The sequence below is a fragment of the Xenopus laevis genome, chromosome 2L (genome assembly GCF_017654675.1).
Source record: "Xenopus laevis strain J_2021 chromosome 2L, Xenopus_laevis_v10.1, whole genome shotgun sequence".
NCBI classification, from domain to species: Eukaryota; Metazoa; Chordata; class Amphibia; order Anura; family Pipidae; genus Xenopus; species Xenopus laevis.
This window is the reverse complement of record NC_054373.1, coordinates 175695862-175712421: the sequence shown is the minus strand read 5'-3', so window position 1 is coordinate 175712421 and position 16560 is coordinate 175695862. Positions and strand designations below refer to the sequence as shown.

Here is a 16560-nt window from a genome sequence, read left to right as displayed (position 1 = left end):
CTCTTTGGACTTCTCATTGAGTTCCCAGCAACAACTTTTTAAATGCAAATTCCACACTTGGAATCAACACCAGAACTTTCATCTGCTTGTTACTGAAATAAAGTGGGAACTGCCCACAGAATAACTAAACTCAGATATCCCACTTAACACAGAAAATTACGTCACAGCATCCCATCTAATTAAAGCATTCCCCATTGTGAACAATGGTGCCTGAAAAGGTTAAATGCATTAAATGAATTAAGATGACTTTAGGTAACACAGTTTCTTCAATTAATCCCGAGTCATGACGCATTTAACACACAAATCCAAGTGGCTTCATCTGTACAATGTTTTTGGATGTAAATAAAAAGCTCTAAAAAGCTCTAATATCCCACCAAACTGATAATTCCCAAATAAACTTGAACTGAATTAAAGTGGACCTGTCATCCAGACATAAAAAGCTCTATATTAAAAGTCCTTTTCAAATAAAACATGAAATCCAATTTTTTTTTTAATTAAAGTGTTCATAACTGTTGTAAACTCATTTAAAAATCTCAGCTGTCAATAAAATATTGCCTGCCCCTCCTCTATGCCTTAGGCATAGAGGCGGGCAAACAATTACTTTCACTTTCCATTCAGCACTTCCTACATGTCACTGCTCTCCCCACATTCCTCCGTTCTCTTAACCATTTAATTGTGAAGCCAGTGCATGGGGATGGACATCAGGTCCCCCATTCTGGTGCACAAACAAGATTCTGAGATGATGCAAGGCTTGCCTTAATAACAGTGTCCACAAAATGGCTCCTGCCTGCTTGCTATATTTATGAGTTCCCAGACTGATGGAAACAAGATTCAAATAATTTATACAATGTAATGAAAGTTCATTTTGCTTGACTAACATGATAAAATATGATTTGGATGAATTTTTTTGGGTGACAGGTCCCCTTTAAGTTTTAATTTGTTAAACACTTTTATTTTATGAAAGAAAATGTAACTGCTTGGAACTCTTCAGGATTCATCAATTTAAGGGGCAGATTTATTAAGTTTTAAGTTGTTTTCCACGAAAATTCGAGTTTTCAAGTTGATGTAGTTTAAAAAAAAACTACAATTTTTCAAGATGTATTATACCCCAACCCAGGAAATAGCATAAATCTGAAAAAATACCATCTATATCCTGTCAAGGTCATGTAAGAGTCAATCTTATGGGACCCTTGAACCATTTGAAGATGTTAATAGCCTTCATGGGTTTTTTGGAGAGTTTGAGAGTTTATTTCAGGTTTCGCAACTGGAACTCGCAGAATTCAGTTTTCCCCATTTGAGTTTTTTCTTAAATAAGATTCCATTCGAGTTGTGAGTTAAAAGGAGTTCATTCAAGGTATAAAAACTCTACATTCGACCTTTGATATATAACCCCCTAAATGTTTGTAAATCTGCACCATAGTTTAAAAATAAAATAGTAAGACTTTACCAAATGAGGAGATCTTACAATATATGCCCATCATTAATCTGTAATTTTGGATACTTTATAATAGTATCTGCAAGCTGGTAACTTGTTGTGGAAGCTGGAATGCATTAAATGTTTATGGGACTGGCTGTTCAACCAAGCATATTATGAAACTGTTACGCGTGTCAGAATAATTTCTTCCACTCCCTCTATCAGACTTAAAACTTGAAAAAATTGTCAGCTTCCTAAATAAGAAGAATTCAGAGTATGAGAGCAGGAACAGCTTTCATCTCCATCCTTTGGTCAGAAGAGCTGCAATAATTTTGTTAGGTATGCTTGAGTGAAAGAGAAGAAAGTATGTAGAAGTGCTAAGTGGGCCAGTTAATTGTGAAAGTAGAGTGGAGAAAGGTAAGAAGCGCAACAGCAGGAGTTCCCGATATTCAGCCAAGAAGTACATTTCTGCAGGAATTATTTGTAGCTGAACCGTCAAGGGCATCAGGAAACATTCACAGGAAGTTTCACTGTACAGATAATAATTTGCAAATCCACCTGTAAACTGTTGAGTGATTATACGTAATTCAAATCCCGAGTGGTCAAGTGTTTCATGTTTATTTAATCAAATCATATCAGCTTTATACAGCTTCTAAATGCCTTCTCTCACCACACAGATAATAACAGCAACAATTCCAACACAAGTCGACTGAATTAGAATTAAACAAGAGATGCTTAGCATGAGTGGATAACACATTTTATATCTAATATACATATTAACTGTACAGTCATATAAAAAAGTTTGGGAACCCCTCTTAATTCTTTGGCGTTTTGTCTATCATTGGCTGAGCTTTCAAATTAGCAACTTCCTTTTAATATATAACATGCCTTATGGAAACATTAGCATTTCAGCAGTGACAAAGTTTATTGGATTAACAGAAAATATGCATAACAAAATTAGGCAGGTGCATAAATTTGGGCACCCCAACCGAGATATTACATCAATACTTAGTTGAGCTCCTTTTGCAGATGTAACAGCCTCTAGACGCCTCGTATAGCCTTTGATCAGTGTCTGGATTCTGGATGGTGGTATTTTTGATCATTTCTCCATACAAAATCTCTCCAGTTCAGTTAAATTTGATGGCTCTCGAGCATGGACAGCCTGCTTCAAATCATCCCATAGATTTTCAATGATATTCAAGTCCGGAGAATGTGACAGTCTTTCCAGAATATTGTACTTCTCCCTCTGCATAAATGCCTTTGTAGATTTCTGAGTGTGTTTAGGATCATTGTCTTGTTGGAATATCCAACAACCCCTGCGTAACTTCAACTTTGTGACTGATGCTTGAACATTATCCTGAAGAATTTGTTGATATTGGGTTGAATTCATCTGACCCTCGACTTTAACAAGGGCCCCAGTAGTCCCTGAACTAGCCACACAGCCCCACAGCATGATGGGACCTCCACCAAATGTGACAGTAGGTAGCAGGTGTTTTTCTTGGAATGCGGTGTTCTTCCCCACCATGCAATGCGCTTTTTGTTATGACCAAATAACTCAATTTTTGTTTCATCAGTCCAAAGCACTTTGTTCCAAAATGACTGTGGCTTGTCTAAATGAGCTTTTGCATACAACAAGTGACTCTGTTTGTGGCGTGAGTGCAGAAAGGGCTTCTTTCTCATCCCCCTGCCATCCACATGTTCTTTGTGCAAATTGCCCTGAATTGTAGAACGATGTACAGATACACCATCTGCAGGAAGATGTTCTTGCAAGTCTTTGGAGGTGATCTTTGGGTTGTCTGTAACCATTCTCACAATCCTCCGCATATGTCGCTCCTGTATTTTTCTTGGCCTGCCAGACCTGGGTTTTACAGCAACTGTGCCTGTGGTCTTCCATTCGTGATTACATTCCTTACAGTTGAAAGAGATAGCTTTTTGTAGCCTTCCCCGAAACCATGATACTGAACAATCTTTGTTTTCAGATCTTTTGAGAGTTGCTTTGAGGATCCCATACTGTTACTCTTCAGAGGAGAGTCAAACAGAAGCACAACTTGCAATTGGCCATCGTATATACCTTTTCTTATGATTGGACACACCTGCCTATAAAGTTCAAAGCTTAATGGGCTAATCCAACCAATTTGGTGTTGCCAGTAATCAGTATTGAGCAATTACATGCATTCAAATTAGCAAAACTACATGGGTGCCCAAATGCACAGTCAGTTTTTCACATTTGATTTAAGGTGGCCATAGATGCAAAGATCCGCTCATTTGGCGATGTTGCCAAACGAGCGGATCTTTCCCCGATATGCCATTAACAGGCATGGCTATATCGGGGGTAATCTGATTGTTCGGCCGTATGGCCATGAGCTCCGGCGGGATCGGTCGGTCAAAATCAAACCTGACCGATCGACCAAACGACCGATCTCCGCCGGGCGAAAGATGTCGGCTCACGCCACACACGATCCGAATCCTCGATTCATACGATCGGACCTGTGTGTCTATGGCCACCATTAATCTCATACGACTGAATACTGCTTCACTAAAAATCTTTGTTCAGAAAACACCCCAGTACTCAGATGTTCCTGGGAAATGAAAGATATACCACTGTTTTGTTGGAAGTGGAGTAAATTATTATGCTTGCTGAGAGGGGTTCCAAAACTATTTCATATGACTGTATATATTGAGAAATAAATGTTACACTCGTGGTACAGGTAGGGGATCCATTACCCAGAAAAACATTACCCATATAGCTCTGAATTACGGAATGGTCACCTTCCATAGATTTAATTATCAAAAAATCCAAATTTTTTTAAAAATGATTTCCTTTTTCACTGTAATAATAATAAAACAGTACATTGTACTCGGTCCAAACTAAGATATAATAAATCCTTATTGGTAGCAAAGCCAGCCTATTGGGTTTATTTAATATTTAAATGATTTTTTAGTAGACTTAATAACTTCCAACAGCCAACAGCATGTGCAGTGAATGAGCAGAAAAGAAGATGGGGAGCTACTGGGGCATCTTTGGAGACACAGATCTTTACTGCTAAAGGGCAGTGGTTGCCTTGGGCTGGTACAGAAGCACAAAACATAATGTACATTGTTTCTGCCCTACTTATTTAGTTAAAGGTGAAGGAAAGGTCTTTTTACTTGGGGTGCCAAAAGTTAGGCACCCCCAAGTTATCCCATTTACTTACCGGAAACCGTGGACAGGTGCTCCTATTAGCAGAAAACTGCACCGGCCCTGGGTCATTCCCGTGAGCACAACAGAGCGATCGGCTTCCTGTTTCTTTTTTCTTGCGGCTGCGCATGCGTAGTAGAGTAGAAAGCTGAAATTTAATGAAATTTACGGCTATTTCATTCTATTGCGTATGTGTCTGCCCCGAGAAATTTGAAGAAAGAAGAAGCCAGAAGACTATCGCTCTGTGGTGCTCACTAGAAGAACCCTCGGACAAGTGCAGTTTCTCCTAATAGGTGCACTGGCCTGGGGTTTCAGGTAAGTACATGCGATCACTTGGGGTGCTTTTGGCACTTTTTGCCAAGTAAAAAGACCTTTCCTTCTTCTTTAAGATGTAGTTCACCTTTAAGGGATAAAGTCCCCTTCGCAAAGGTGCAATATAGGTACTGTAGGTGGTTTAAGGTCTATTATTGACAGAAGAAAAGAAAGAGACCAAGCGGAGCATAAGGGTAAATTTTCTCTTAAAAGGGGTGTTTTCAGAGCCACCCTAGAGAGCTCTTGGAGGTGTCCATGTAAAGAGGTGATGTAAATTGTGCCCTTGTGCTAAATTTAGCTATAGAATGGAGAGAAAGGGTGATCAGCAGTGCCATTACCAGCAAGAGTTGGTACCGGTATGTACATTTTGCAGTGAAAATCTCTTCACTAAAGCAAGGCAAAGCTGTTGTTTATTTGCCCAAAATAGTCATAAACACACAACATTTACAAATAATTATTTTATTTCAATGAACATAGGTGGCACTTTGACTCTTGGTAATCGGAACACTTGTCAGTCTTGGTCACGTTAATTAGCTCCTGAATTATTTCAGTTTGAGGGTGGATATTGCTCCGCACCCATCAAAGCACAGAAATCAATCTTGAGAAGCGCCTGCTTCTTTCAAATCGAGTATAGCTTTTCCAGGGCATTCTACAGCAACGGAACCAGAAAATGTTCAAGGAAGATTATTTCAAGTATTTTTCTTTTGTGAAAGAATGTATGAAATTGGCACTGCTTTCTTTCAGGATCTAATACATTTTTAATATTCAGGAAATAAAGCTGACGTTTTAAGCTTTTAAGTGCATTTCAGTTCGCAGGCTTTAGTCGGTTCATATAGTATTTTGATATAAAAAACGGATCCCCTGTTGGGCGCGAGCAGGAAATCCCCTGAAGGGCCACACAATCGCAAGCTGTCGATATTTTGTAAAATGCTTTTTGTAACTTTTTGGGTTCTCTCTTTTATTGCAGCTTTTAATTGTATCTGTCTTACTACTGCCCGCGGAAATATATCACAGTGAAATAATCTTTGTGGTTAGTTATTTTCTTTCTCGTTTACGATGGTGCAAGTGACTTAGAGCAGGACGAAAGTTTACCAAAGTTTGAAAATGAATTGTTTCCACAATGCGTTTTTTTTTTTGCACAAAAACTCGAGATAAATTCAAAAACTTGAATGATTAGTATTTATTAAGCACATAAAACTTGAATGTAAAACTTCAGAATCTAAAAGCTGGCGGGTTCGTGTAGAAGTCAATGGGAATAGCATACAACTCTTACAAATCAAACTGCAGGTAAAGGACCTGTTCTCTAGAAGGCTCGGGTCAAATTTCGCCAGCGCTGGCTTTATGAACATCGCAACAACGCTAATTCACGAAGATGGCGAAATTACGCTAGCAAAAATACACTCATCAGTTCAAAGTTACGCTAGCGTTGCATACGGCGTGCAGTTGAAGTACATACACTACACAAGGCCAGGGAACCTTAATAAAATTATATAGAGGTGTTATAATATCCTACACATGTGCCCAAAGTTTAGGTGCCATTTTTTATCAAACGTGGGGGGTAAGGAGGGTACCCCCAAAAAAAAATGTCAATCTTTTTCAGCCTATCACCCTGTAAAAAGGAAAAGACGCCAGCGTTTTTTGGGACTTAGAAAAATGTTCAACTTTTTTTTGAGGAACTCCTATCTACTCTATTGCACTTTGCCTGGTCTGAGGTGCCGAAGGCAAGTCTGGCGATAGAGGTAACGTTCAGTAAAATCAAAAACTTAGTGAATTTGCGTAATAACGCTCTTTTGCCATAGCGAAAATTCGCCTGGCGTTAGAGTAAAAAGTTGCACCAGAGTCTATCTCCTTGGCGAAATTACGCTAGCAACCATTAATAAATCGGCAAAGTACCGAAATGATGTTAGCCACTTCGCCCTTTAGTAAATTTCCCCCTATGGGAGATGGCTTTCCCGTAATTGGAGTATTTTGGATACCAGGTCCTGTATACAGATAAACATAAATCTTATATCGCTGTTGGGTATTTTGCAAATAACATGTCATTTTTAATAAAAACAATTTTACAACCGCACAATTTGATTTCTGGGGTCCAGATTTTTCTTGTTTAGCTGTCTACTCCTAATTGGCCAGATCAACGGATAGGTGGCTAGCTATATCGAGGATGACTTTGACCTAGTTGGCCAGCTTAAATATATTGCAATATATGGACAAACAATCCCTGTTTTGTTTAAATGGGGAAGGCATTTTTTAGTAGCTTAAGGCACAAAATGTCTCAGTATCCTTAATTTATTGATAATTGATAATTGAGTGCAGAGGACCTTTTGTATTTTTCTGTAGAAATACAGCAAACTAAACTAGGACATGAATGAGCAAGTGATCTCCCCTTTATAGAACTGCAACCCTGGCAAACAAATAAAGATTGTAACTTACCATGAATCTTGGGGAAGGTTCAGGGTTATGCTGCCCTTGATTTGATCTCCAAAGCAAAAGTAGCCAAGTGTAGCTAGAGAGATGTACAGAGTGGTCACTATTGCCATGCCAATATTCAGAGCTTTGGAGAAGTCTTTTTTGTCCCTCATACGATTCTCTAGGGGAAGCACCTGCAATGGGAGGGAAAGGGCCAACCATTATTGCTGTGTGGGTGTACAATGCATATCTATACTTAATAAGCTGGATGTATGAAGTATTGAATATTTATGATGACTTCAAACGCAAGTGCTAGGGCATTAAGAGTGCAAAATGGCATTATTCAAAGCACTTAGGCCCAGGGTCTTGCTGAGCTCTCCACTCTTTCTGCAAATAAAAAGCGCAGCACCCCAAACTTGCTCATCTGAGTGACATGCAGGGTAAGGGACAGGTAAGGGATGCCTACTTATCACCCACCCCTCATGAAAACAGTGCTGGTGACACAGGCAGAGTTACATTCAAGAGGGGGAGTGCAAGTCCTTAGACTCCAGAGCCACGCCTGTGGATGCTATCAGCGGTGCAGGGTGCAAAGTGCAAAATGCTTGGTGGTTTGTGCTGCCCGCCATTGGTAAATAACCCCAGTTATGCTATGGTAGTAGGAATAGCAGCATAAACAGTAGAATAAAGGTATGGGACGTGAATGTGATATCCAGAATTCTCAGGACATGGGGTTTTCCACATAATGAATCTTTCCATAATTTGGATCTCCATACACTAAGGGGGTTATTTAATAAACCACAAACTATTTCATTGTCCCAATAAAAAAAGCTTGACCAAACTCTCATGCCTGATTTTGGCGTATTTATTAATAAATTAACTTGGTAAAAAACTCGAGAAAAATAACGGGTTTCTGGATCCCATACCTGTATATTGTACTTTGTCATTCAGGCAAATAAAATGGCAACGGCTTTGCAATATTAAATTCAGTATTATTATTATCCATGAAGGTTTGTACAGTTAATAATATCAATGTTCATACAAAGAACAATCCTGTGCTACATTTCCATGTAGTCCCCTAAGTTTTTCATAATTAATTCCCTAACACATCGCTACACTCATGACCTGAAAACTTACTGATATGCTTGAGGCATTTTTGAAATTTCCAGTGTTATACACTCATTAGAAAGCTTAGTTCATTCATCCACAACATGCCATTAAAGGGGTCACATTGTATATACACATACAGCTCCTTCCACCTCTATGTACTGGCTTAATGTATTTTCCCCTGACGCATAATTATCCTATTTCCCCAGACACATAATTATCTTATTATTTACTATACCAATAAAGAGTTTGGAAGAGGATTCAACTGTTGGCAGATGGATAAGACCATGTGGATGCAGCAGGAATAAACTGCTGCATCTTTCTTTTCTTTCCTATCTAAAAGTGCATAATGTCATCTGGTCCAAAAGACCCTAATAAGAGACTGGAATATGAATAGAAGAGGACTGAATAGAAAGATGAGTAATAAAAAGTAACAGTAACAATACATTTGTTGCATTTGCTTTTTCGAAAGCTGGAAAGAGTCAGAAGAAAGCAAATAATTAAAAAAACTATACAAATAAAGGTCTATTGAAATGTTGTTTAGAATGTACCACTTTCTAACATACTGAAAGTTAAAAGTGCACGACCCCTTTAAATATGAAGTAGGTACCGCATTTGTAGTATTAACTTCTCTGGGGGATTAAAGTTGCCAATGTATACATTAGGGATGCACCAAATTCACGATTTGGTTGGGGATTCGGCCAGTATTCGGCCTTTTTCAGCAGGATTTGGCCAAATCCTTCTGCTCAGCAGAACCGAATCCTAATGTGCATATGCAAATTAGGGACGGGGAGGGAAATCACGTGACTTTTTGTCACAAAACAAGGAAGTAAAAAATGTTTTCACTTCCCAGCCCTAATTTGCGCATGCAAATTAGGATTCGTATTTGGTTCGGTATTCGGCCAAATCTTTCGCCAAGGATTTGGGGATTTGGCCAAATCCACAACAGTGGATTCTGTGCATCCCTAGTATATATACAGAATTATAGTGTAAAGGCCTCACAAAGACCTTCAGTAGAACCAATGTTTATGATGGGTCACCATGAAGCCTCGGGAATAGGGTTGCCACCTTTTAGCCGGTGGAGACCGGGCGGGGGGGGGCTGTGATCAGAGCCGGGCCAACCCAGCCAGGCGCCCTAGGCAACCTGGCCGAGGCACAGCGCCGGCTGCGTGCATGCTGGGGTGCGCATGCGCGGAAGTGCGCTCGATCGTGCATGCGTGAAAGTATGCTCGAGCGTACATGCGCGGAAGTGCACTTGAGCGTGCATGCGCAAAAGTACGTGCGCTCGAGTGCGCATGTGCGAAAGTATGTGCGCAGTCGGGGAGAGACGGGACCGGACAATGGGGTAGGCGTCAGAGCAGGTACGTGCCTGGCGCCCCCCCCAGCTTTGCACCCTAGGCATGTGCCTACTCTGCCTACCCCTAGTTATGGCCCTGGCTGTGATGTAAAGGGGACGGGATGTAACTCACAGGGGGCAGGGCCTGGATATGGAGGGGACGGGCCAAGATGTCGGAGGGGGGCTATTATGCGGCGACCTGCCATTGGCTGATTGCCGTGTCAGTCTTAGAGAATCGGGCAGCCCTTGAAATTACCGGGCTGTCTCTGTTACTGTTTTATGTAGGGCGATATACATATTGTTGTCAGTTCCCTTAAATGCGTATGGTTAATATAACATAGTAACATAGTAAGTTAGGTTGAAAAAAGACACAAGTCCATCAAGTTCAACCTTTTAACCTTTTTTTAACCTGCCTAACTGCCAGTTGATCCAGAAGAAGGCAAAAAAAAAAACCCATCTGAAGTCTCTCCAATTTGCCTTAAGAGAAAAAAATTCCTTCCTGACTCCAAAATGGCAATCGGACTAGTCCCTGGATCAACTTGTACTATGAGCTATCTCCCATAATCCTGTATTCCATCACTTGCTAAACACCATCCAACCCCTTCTTAAAGCCACTACGACTGTAAAAAAAACCCTTCCAAATATTAAAGCGGAACCTCTTTTCTTCTAATCGGAATGGGTGACCTTGTGTCAGCTGGAAAGCCCAACTGGTAAATAAAATGTGGGAAAGGCAAATGAATTGTGTATGTAGGCCACATTGAAAATATGGGAAACCTTAATCCTATCTTAATTAAGAAAACTGGGAGTAAATAGAAAATAACTACATTGCACAAAGGATGTGCTATAATATAGCAGAAAGAAAATTTAATTCTATAACTTGCAGTCATCCAATTAAAATGTAAGTCAATTTTTTTCCTGAACACATCATTATACTTTGCAAATACAAAGATGAACGTACAGTGCAATCATTTTGTATTGAAAACAGGATTCATCAAAATTCAGAAAACACATTTCTGGAAGAACAGAGATGAATTTAGCAAATGTCGTAAATAATTTCATTGTGTAAATATTGATATTTTGCAAGAATGGAACAGACTCGTTCATGTTGCAGTTCATTGGCAAACATTAATTTTGGATAAGCAGCGTGTGGGCTTGTAAGAGACAAAAGTGTGGTGTTATGTTGATAATACAAGACTCACATACACAACCACAAAGCACAACAATGGATGCAAAGTAAGGTGCTACTAACAAAGGTAGCTGGTTCAGCATGTTGATGTAGGTCCCTCTATATGATCAGTCCTATCATGTTAGTGGCAAAATTGGGCCCAGATCTGCATATTTGATGGCCTTGCATAACGAGCAGATCAGACAGTATATGGGCAGATTTAGTGTGTAGTGCCAAAACACTCAACATGCATGTTGTTAAACACTTAAAGGTGAACTAAACCCTAAAATGAATGTAGCTAAAAATGTCATATTTTATATACTGAACTTATTACGCCAGCCTAAAGTTTCAGCTTGTCAATAGCAGCAATGATCCAGGACTTCAAACTTGTCACAGGGGGTCACCATCTTGGAAAGTGTCTGTGACACTCACATGCTCAGTGGGCTCTGATTGGCTGTTGAGAAGCTAAGCTTAGGGCTCGTCACTAATTATCCAGCAGAAAATGAGCTTCCCCTGTAATATAAGCTGATGCTACAGGTTTGCTGATTATTAAATTCTGATGCTAGTTGCACTGGTTTCTGTGCTGCCATGTAGTAATTATCTGTATTAATTACTAATCAGCCTTATATTGTGACATTTCTATTCTATGTGTACTGTATATTGTGAGTGGGTCCCTAAGCTCAGTAAGTGACAGCAGCACAGAGCATGTGCAGTGAATCAGCAGAAAAGAAGATGGGGAGCTACTGGGGCATCTTTGGAGACACAGATCTTTACTGCTAAAGGGCTGTGGTTGCCTGGGCTGGTGCAGAAGCACAAAACATAATGAACAACATTTCTAGCTACTTCTTTAGTTACGCTTTAGTTCTGCTTTAATAGAAATCCCCATCTCTGCTAAGCGTTTGATGAAGTTATACCCCTAAGAATCATTCTTCAAACTAAGGAGACCATTAATTTCTCTAACTCAAGCACTCCTATATATTGTGGTACAGGTACACCTTGAAAACCTGAAATGTCTCCTGACTCCTAAAATGGCTGGAACATGCAAAGAAAGTTGGGATTTCAGTGTTCACACTCATAACTTAGATCAAAGGCAATTGTGTTTCAACTCACTGGGGAGTTTACATTAATAAAAGTCAGATTTGAGGAAATACAAGATTGGTAGAGAAACGACTGCACTGGAGATGGAATTGTGATTATGCAATCGCAATATTTTGGGTCCTAAAATTAGGATTAATGCAACATTATTTCTCTATATAATGAATGTGATGTGCTACATATAAAAGTAAAGCGATGTAAATAAAAATAAATGCATATTACTACAATTTTACATCCCCTGATTTTAAGTTTTCCCTCATTTTACATTGCTGTTTTGTGGTCCCACCTATATATTATGTATAATACATTTCCCTCATTTTACATTTTCCTGGATTTTACATCATTTTTTTCTAGTCCCCTGAAAAACGTAAAATGGGGGTTCTACTGTATTTTTATTAACATGTATTTATAGAGACCCAACATATTGAGCAGCGCTGTAAAGTAAATATGTTTAAACAGCTAAATCACATGAATTGTATACGTAGAATATATGGAGTTGCATGCATCACGACTAATACTGGTACAAAAGGTGAAAAAGGCCCTTTGCAAAAAGGCTTACAATCTAAAGGGAAGGGAATAGGCACAAGGTGTGGGAGTGGACAAAATCAGAATTAGGTGGGTGAGAGATGTAGTATGTGGTATTGCATTTGATAGCTAAACAGAGTGAGGGTAGGCTTATCTTAATAATCTTTTGAAAGCAGAAATTGGGGAGAAAGTCGGACAGACTCTGGGAGAGAATTCCAGATAAAGGGTGCAGCCCTTGCAAAATCTTGAATGCGAGCATGAAGGAGGAAATGAGAGAAGAGTTGAGGAGCAGGTCAGTAGAGGAGCATAGTAAGCGGTTGGGTGAGTATACAGAGATGAGTTCAGAGATGTAGGGAGGGGCAGAGTTATGAAGTGCTTTGAATGTCAGGGTCATTAGTTTGAATTTTATTCTGAAAATGTAGAGGAAGCCAGTGCAGGGATTGTCAGAGTGGCATGGCAGAGGAGGAGCGGTTGCTGAGGTGTATAAGCCTGGCGGCAGTGTTCATTTTGGAATGGAGATGTGACATTCTCTGGCGGGGAAGGCCAATTAATAGAGAGTTACAGTAGTTTAGACGTGATATGCACACACCTGAAGCACTCAGATGCCGACCTCAGACATTTTGAGGTCCTCCATAATGCATGCAAGTTATCACAGCCACAACAATAACTGGCCTGCAACATCTGGTTGTCTATAATAATTAAAGTTTTCCGTAATTTTATTTTATCTGCCCCTTGATAATATTTTAGAAAATTAAAATAAATTAGCTGTGGTTCTCTTTATAAAGTAACTCAATGAAAAAAAGTTATTATGTGCATCGCATGTAGCCAAAATCCTGCAGTGACTAAATGATTGGAAAGCAGGTCAGAGATGGGGGGGGGTTATGACAATGTGCGGCAACAGATAAGTTATTAGGCTTACTTGCCTAATATGCAGAACGGGGAGCCCTGCACTCATATTCACACTTTTCAATAGCAAAGCAATGTATCTAATTCCAACACTGACTGTACCAAATAATGAGCTTTAGCCGGAGCAGGAATTTTACAATGTACAAGGTGTGTATGACATACATTTGCTAACAAACATAAATTAGCAATGAGATTTAGGGAGCAGCTACAAAAAAATTGCCTTATTCATTCCAAGAAGGGCACCCCCAAATAGTTTCGCTTATGGGAGCTGCAGGAAACTTATTTGCAGCCAATGCACAAATACACAACAGGCAGGATATTTGTGGAGTCTGTAGTAGGGATAGTAGTTGACCTTTAAAGGAAATGAAATGGAAAACAAACCATAACTGTAACACTGATATTTCTAACAGGTTTTATTTTAAAGGGGTGGTTCACCTTCAAGTTAAGTTTCAGTCTTCAGCTTCAGTCTATTTGCAGTCACGTCTTTTTTCTTAAATGAATGACAGGACAGTAAACTAAATTTCCCTTTCTAAGGTTTGTAAGCTTTATGTTCTCTGCAACCAACCCATCTGCTTGTAAAGGCAAGTTTGCCGCCAGGAAATATATAACAATATTATTGCCCTAAATCTAAAGTATGCAAGGCCTACCAACATCAGAACTCATTTATTAAGCCCCCTTTTTCAAGTGCTGCCCCCCCCCGCCAAAAAATCTACTGAGGGGGCCCGGCGCAGTCCTCTTCCCCTGGCACTGCAACTTTATTTTAAACGGTTCAGTGTAAAAATAAAAACTGGATAACTGTGCGAAATAAAAAATATTTCTAATATAGTTAGTTAGGCAAAAATGTAATGTATAAAGGCTGGAGTGACTGGATGTGTAACATAATAGCCAGAACACTACTTCCTGCTTTTCAGCTCTCTAACTCTGAGTTAGTCAGTGACTATAAGGGAAGCCACATGAGACATAACTGTTTAGTGAGTTTGCAATTGATCCTCAACATTCAGCTCAGATTCAAAAGCAACAGTTATGAACCATGTGGCCCCCCCTCAAGTCACTGATTGGTTACTGCCTGGTTACCAATCAGTGGAAACCAAGTGAGCTGAAAAGCAGGAAGTAGTGTTCTGGCTATTATGTTACACATCCAGTCACTCCAGCCTTTATACATTACATTTTTGCCTAACTAACTATATTAGAGCCATTTTTTATTTTGCACAGCCTATCTATTAACCCAGCTTTAATTTTACACTGAACAATTCCTTTAAAGGTAAAAGATGAGTTGGGGAAGTGAACTATGATGCAGCAGACCCCGCAATCCGGGCTCCCCTCTTGCTTGGGCCCTGCTGCTGTATAGGTTACACCAGTGACTTTGTATGTTATTTTAAATGTTGTTTGTTGTTTTAAATTATGTAATAATTAAGTGTGACTTTTTTTAATAACCAGTATACCCGGGTGAGCCCCCATTAAGGCACTTTCTCAATTTCTGGATTTGATATGGTTTTTCTGTATTTTATGTTGATATTTACTATTGCACATAACCTTTAAGAAGGTAACTGTGACTGGTCTGTGATGTCCAATCCCACTGAATATTATAGACCATTTTTCACAATTATTTTTCAGTGCATGCAGTCATTATTGTTATTCATCAATATCTATCAGAATTAGATTTGAATGAATAATTCCAATTCCACTTGTTTACTAAATAAGTCCCAGAATCATTACTCTCATATATCTATCATATAACTATCATATAACTATCTTATGTAAATCGGTCTCCCATATTTGGACTTTGAGTAGCATTATATGACCGTCAGCTTGCATGGCCCAAGCCATTGGCTACACTTCCTTCCTTTATTAAAGACAAATAGTCACTTATTCACTTGTATTTGGTCCTTGATAAAAGCCCTAATATGGGCCGAAACGTTGGATCAACAGCCAACTTAATTGGTGACAACTACCTGTCTAAAGACATGGAGCCACCAAACTGCCTACATACTAGGGATGCAACAAATCCAGGATTCGGTACAGGATTTGGCCAGGATTCGGCCTTTTTTAGCAGGATTCGGATTCAGCCGAATCTTTGTGCCTAGCCGAACCAAATCTGAATACTAATTTGTATATGTAAATTTGGGGTGGGAAGGGAAATCACGTGACTTTTCATCACCAGTGATGAGTAAATTTGTCCCGTTTTGCTTCATTGAAAAATGTGTGAATTTCCCTTAAAAATTCACAAAACAGCGAAAAATTTGCGAAGCACGAGTTTTGCTGCCGACGTCAATATGTGGGCATCAAAATCTACGCCAGCGACCCGCATTAAAGTCAATGGGCATGTGTTTAACTGTTGCCGGCGTTGTTATTGTCTCAGGTGTCAAAAACAATTGGCAAATTTTCGTTGCAATTTCCCCAAGTTATTTGCCAGTGGCGAAACACTGAATTACGCTGCAAATTCGCGCCATCACTATTCATCACATAACAAGGAAGTAAAAAAAAAAAGTTTTCTACTTTTTCCTTTCCTGACCCTAATTTGCATATACAAATTAGGATTTGGTTTGGTATATGGCCAAATCTTTCACAAAGAATTCAGGGATTCGACCGAATCCCAAATAGTGGATTCGGAGCATCCCTACCTACTACATAGTCTTTTTAACTGCTCTTAGCAATGGAACACTAATATAACAGCATGCCCCTGATGAAGTATAACATATACGAAATGCGTTGGGCCCTTTTATTGAACTTTAATAAAAATACGACTAAAGTTTATTAAGGAAACGAGTCGCTCCCTTTTGAGTTTTATCTCAAGCAACCAGTACTACCCACACAAAACGAATTAATACGTTTTGCATGGTTTATGAAGGTTCAGGCCTGCCATTGAAAGACCACGTGTTTCTCAAGGAACACGGAGAGAAGGGTCGAGAAAAGTGGAGAAAGACCTGGGGATTCAAGAATCAGCACTTGAAGCACTTCAGGAACAGTCGGATCGTTCACCGTTCGACGAGATATGCTCCAAACGATCTACATCTTGTAAGTAAAATCGGTATTGGGGCTATCCGAGGGAGGTTCTCCATGTATTTCACTATCGTGGCTTGCTTCTATTTATATTTCAGCACCGTCTCAAAGTGCCAAAT

General features: G+C 39.5%; 1 protein-coding gene across 1 annotated transcript in view; it reads right to left on the bottom strand.

The window, feature by feature from the left end:
• The window catches only part of slc36a4.L (solute carrier family 36 (proton/amino acid symporter), member 4 L homeolog), a 128061-nt gene that overhangs the window by 70104 nt on the left and 41397 nt on the right, over positions 1–16560 (bottom strand). The window contains 1 exon segment of the mRNA NM_001092969.1: positions 7335–7504. Coding sequence (NP_001086438.1) covers positions 7335–7504 — 170 coding nt within the window.